We start from the raw sequence: 5,215 nt of genomic DNA on the forward strand, positions 1-5,215 counted from the left end.
GCAAGATGGTTAGAGTTTCCACAGTTATAACATTTCTTTCTAGGAGCATTAAGAACAGGCATATAATTATTGCTTTTATTCACACCTTCCTTTCCATTCCTATTTTTCCTAGCTGCCTTAACCTTGTTGACATTCCTTATTTCTTTTAGCTTATGCTTAAGCTGCTTCTTTGTCATTAAGCCTATGTTGACTTCAGCTGGTTTATCCTGTTCTAGTTTGTTAGAAGTTGACTTCACCTTAACTTCTGTCACAGACTCTTTCATCTTTTCAGAATCAGACTTTACAGTTTTAGCTACAAAATTAACAGGATTTACCTTTGGCTTAACAATTTGTTTAACAACAATTGGCTCAATTTGTTCAGTTCCCTTTTCACTTTTGTCATCTCCATAACCTAAGCCCTCTTTCCAGTTTCCACTACTTAATAAATTTTGAGTTGTTCTGCCAGAGTTAGTCCAAGTCCTGATAATCTCTTTTTCTTTTTCTAACTTAGTTTTTAGAGATATTTTCAATTTCAGCAATTCATCTCTAACATAAAAAGTATCATCTCTATCTTTCTGAGTTTGATGGAACATAACTAACTCCTTTTCTAAATAATGATTCATTTTCTTAAAAGCAAGATTTTCATAAGTTAATCTTTCACATGTTAAAGTTTGATCTCTGTAGCTAATAAAAATGGTTTTAAGATATAATCTCAACTCAGTAATATCATCAGTATGAAAGGCATAAGTTGTTTGAGGTACCTTTAACTCAGCGGTTTCAGGGCTGCCATCAGCATTTGCCATCAAGGCATAGTTCACCTCATCTTCAGAATCTGAAGTGTTTGTCTAGCTTTTCTTCTTTGTGACAAGTGCCTTGCCTTTGTCACTCTTTCCTTTCTAGTAGTCAGGAGATATGTGGCCTCTTTCACAATAATTGTAGCATTTGACATTTGAGTAATCTCCTCTATCAGACTTTCCTCCTCTGCCTTCAAATTTTCTGAATCCCTTCTTATCAGAACTTCCACCTTTCTTGAAAAACTTCTTTCCCCTTCTGAATTTCCTGTAGGCTATCTTTATGATACCCTTCCCCATAAGGGCACACAATTTCATCATCTCTTCATCAGCATCTACTTCAGATAAACTTTCAGTTTTTGAATCATCATCATCAGAACTTGATGATTCTGAATCAGACTTTGTGATGTGAGATTTTCCTTTGCCTTTCTTTGAGACAACCACTTTGGGGAATTCCTCCTCGGCATTAAGAGTAACTGTCCTTGACTTTCTCCCTTGTCTCTTGCTTCTTTGATCCATTTCAAGTTCATAAGTCTTGATCATACCATAAATTTCATCAAGAGTAGTTTCATCAAGAACATAGTTGTCTCTTATAATAGTAGCCTTCAAATCTCAACTTGCAGGAAGAGCTAAAAGGAATTTTAGATTTGAATCTTTAAGATCATATTCCTTGTCCACCAGTGATAGATCATTCAAGAGTTTGACAAACCTGTCATATAAATAAGTTAATGATTCATCACTTTTTGAGTCAAAGTGCTCATACTCTTGAGTGAGTATAGTCCTCTTGTTCTTCTTGATTACATCAGTTCCCTGGTATCTTGTCTTCAAAGCATCCCATATCTCCTTTGCAGTCTTGTAGTGAATTACCCTATTTGACATGACATTATCAATGGCACTATGCAGCAAATGCCTTACCTTTGCATACTTGGCAATAGATGAGATATCTTTAGCTGTATACTCACTTTTCTCCTTTGGTACGGTCTTTGCTGGCTGATCTGCAACTACAACAGAGAGCTTAGTTGGCTTATGTGGTCCTTCATTAATTCTGTCAAGGTATTCTGGATCTGTAGCTTCCAGAAATATAGCCATCTTCACTTTCCATATGGGATACTCAGAAGGTCTCAACATGGGAACCCTAATAGTCTCATATCGACTGTGGGTTTGAGTCTTTGGAGTTTCTTCAGTTTTGGTGGGCTTGGTTGGATTTTCTGCTTCTTCAGACATGATTGTTTTGGATCTTTACTGTATGTGTGTTAACAGATAAGCTCTGATACCACTTGTTAGGTCACACAACACTGTAGAAGGGGGTTGAATACAGTGTAGAATACAATCAAATCGATTTAGAACACAAGTAACAGAAAACAGATGTATTCGATATAATAAACTCTGTTATAATGGAACTGTCCTCTCTCAGTGATGAACAAATGTCATGAGAGCTGTTAGGTTTCAATGTCTGATCTTCTCGATAATGATAACACATATAGTGTAAACCTATGTCTGTATTTATATAGTACACAGTTACAAGATAACTTCTAATTGATATGGAATATATTTCTTTCTCCTAAAATATATCAATCAGATATCTTATATAATTCTTCTAGTCCTCTAACTCTTTCCTTGCATATCTTTTTCTTGTATTAGTCTCGATCTTCTACTGTTAATCAGCTTCCTTCCTTAACTGTAAGTCCTCCCGTACTTAAGTTGTGATATGACCTTAAGTCCTGATATGACATTAAGTCCTGACTTCCAGTAAGTACTGATTCCAGTAAGAACTAATATTTCCTGTTTGTTAAGATCTGAAAACTAAACATGAAACATATTAGACATGACATCTCAAATATATCCAACATCTTTAAAGGCACTGAAATCATTTGACTTTTTATTTATGCTATATTTGATGCATAAGATCATGGGCCTTACAGATTTACTTTGTTGAGCCTTACAAATTAAATCAATTGATATCTTAAATGCCATGGATTTAGTTGCATCAATAAAAGAATTGCTACAATCTCTAAGAGATGACGGTTTTGACGTTCTTTTGGATTATATCACATCGGTTTGTGTAAAGCATAAAATTAATATACAAGATATGAATGCTCGTTATATGGATGGTATCCGTTCTGTGCGACAAATAAATGATAAATCAGTTGAGCATCATTATCGTTATGATGTATTTAATTCTGTAATTGATTTTCAGTTAGAAGAGTTACATTATAGGTTCAATGATGAAGCTGTGCAACTTTTGAGATTAAGAACATCTTTGGAACCAAAGAACAATTTCAGCTTTTTTGATATTGAGCATATTTGTGCACTTGCTACAACCTTTTATCATGTTGATTTTGGACAACAAGAGATGTACCATCTTAAACTTCAACTTGATCGTTACAAGATTGATGTGGTTAATCATGCTAAATTTCAGGATTTATCTACTCTTTCTGATTTATGTCTACAACTAGTTGATACGGGAAAAACATCACAATACAATTTGATTTATAGGTTGATTTGTCTTATTTTAACACTTCCTGTTTCTACAACAACTACAGAAAGGGTTTTTTCTACCATGAAATTAGTTAAGACCGATCTTTGAAATAAAATGAGGGAAAAGTATTTGAGAGACACTACTATGCTTATCAACATTAAGAAGGAGTATGCTGAAGAAATTGATCCAGATGAAGTGATAGATGAATTTTATGCTCAAAAAAATCGTTGAGCACAACTCAAATAATGTGAGTAAATCATGTTTTATTTGACATTATGAACTAGTATCTTTATTACTTATTTTTGCATATATTGGATTTCAAATTAGCAATATAGTTGAACTATGTGATTTTAGTTTTACATGTATATGCTAGCTTACTCAAATAAATTTTCATTGAATCACGCGGAAAAAAATCACTACAGCCCCAGTAAGTTTATAATCCTGGGTCCCCCCTGTTGTGATTTTATGTTGTATGAAGTTTTTTTTCCTTGAGTGTGTGCAGATTTTTGGTAAATCATGATGTTGAAATAGCATTTTTATTAGGTAGAAGACCCTACCTTGTATACTTCATGAGCAATCCAGCCTTAGCATTGTCCTCAGAAAGCTTGTCTCTTCAATCCTTCCTGTCGATACCTCTTTCTCTTTCTCCTGATCAAACTCCAGCATGACAAACATCTGTTCCCTCACATGATTTTCTCTAAAGCAATAAGCATGCTTCACTTACTTTGCTTGTCTTCAGCCTGGAGTTCTAAATGTTTTGTTATAGCATTCTCCTTGTATCGACCAACAAATTATATTTTAATTTTTAACTTTAACTTAATTCAATAGTATAATTTTTTCTAATCCAGGCGAATAATATCTATATCTATATATATATAATATTGTTGACTGAGACCTTTATACTCAACAACTAGATAGTATTATGTTTTCTACATACACACACACACATATATATATATATATTATTGTCTGAGACCTTTATACTGAACTGTTAAAAATGTAATAAGTTTATATATTATTTAGGATTAAAATAGAATTAAAATAATGTATCATAAAAATAACTATGTTATTTAGTAAAATTAACAGTACAGATCCAATAAATAACATAATAATATGGATAAATAAATAAAAAAAATGGAAGAGCAAAATCTTAACAACCAATCAAGAAACATAATATTTAATTTAATTGGAAGGAAAAGGACAAAATCAAAAATAATTAAATTAAGGTATATTAGTATATACAACGAGTATCATTAATGGTTATTTAGTAATTATCATTAATAAATGTGACTTCATATATTATTAAATAAAGGTCATAGGTTCTAACTCTACGTCGGATATTGAAATCATTGAGTAAAGATATTTGATATTCTCTATTGTACTATCGTAAAATTGACATTTCTCGTTGATACCATCAATTTATTGGCTTCTATCCGTGGTAACCTTATAAATTTCGTTTTTCACTTTGGATACCCCCGTATTAAGTATACTTAATAGAATTAATTTCGGTTTGGAAAATAAATTATGGATTTGAATTGTTTGTAAAAAAAATACATTAAAAATATTCTTCAATCATATTAAATGGAGTCAACATGAGTGAAATATTTATGTTAAAATTTTGTTATGAAGTTAAATACATCTCACTCATTTTAGCCTTGTTCGACATGAATTAAAGGTCCATTTCATGTATAGAATTTTCAGATTATACTAGTATTATTCTTAGTTTATGTATAGAATGTAATTTTATAGGGCACTCTTTCCCCCCCCCTAAGTTTTTCCCCATAGGGTTTTACTCTTGTGGGGTTTTAACAAGGCCTTTTGTGGGTTATCTTTTCAGACATTTAAAGGTGATGTTATCTAAGTTTCCGGGAGTACTTGCTTACTTTTCGGTTACATGATATACTTTTAATGAATGAAAGAAACTCTGTTTCTCCGGATTGGCAACTCTATCCCTCAGGTTTGTAAT

At 32.4% G+C, this 5,215-nt stretch overlaps 1 protein-coding gene across 1 annotated transcript; it reads left to right on the forward strand.

The window, feature by feature from the left end:
• Nucleotides 1–2,742: 2,742 nt before the first annotated feature.
• On the forward strand, nucleotides 2,743–3,357 carry LOC141674522 (uncharacterized). The gene has a single exon (XM_074481227.1). It carries the CDS (start codon nucleotides 2,743–2,745, stop codon nucleotides 3,355–3,357), a length of 615 nt encoding a protein of 204 aa, XP_074337328.1.
• The last annotated feature ends 1,858 nt before the right edge of the window (nucleotides 3,358–5,215 follow it).

Source organism: Apium graveolens, chromosome 7 (assembly GCF_009905375.1).
Source record: "Apium graveolens cultivar Ventura chromosome 7, ASM990537v1, whole genome shotgun sequence".
NCBI classification, from domain to species: Eukaryota; Viridiplantae; Streptophyta; class Magnoliopsida; order Apiales; family Apiaceae; genus Apium; species Apium graveolens.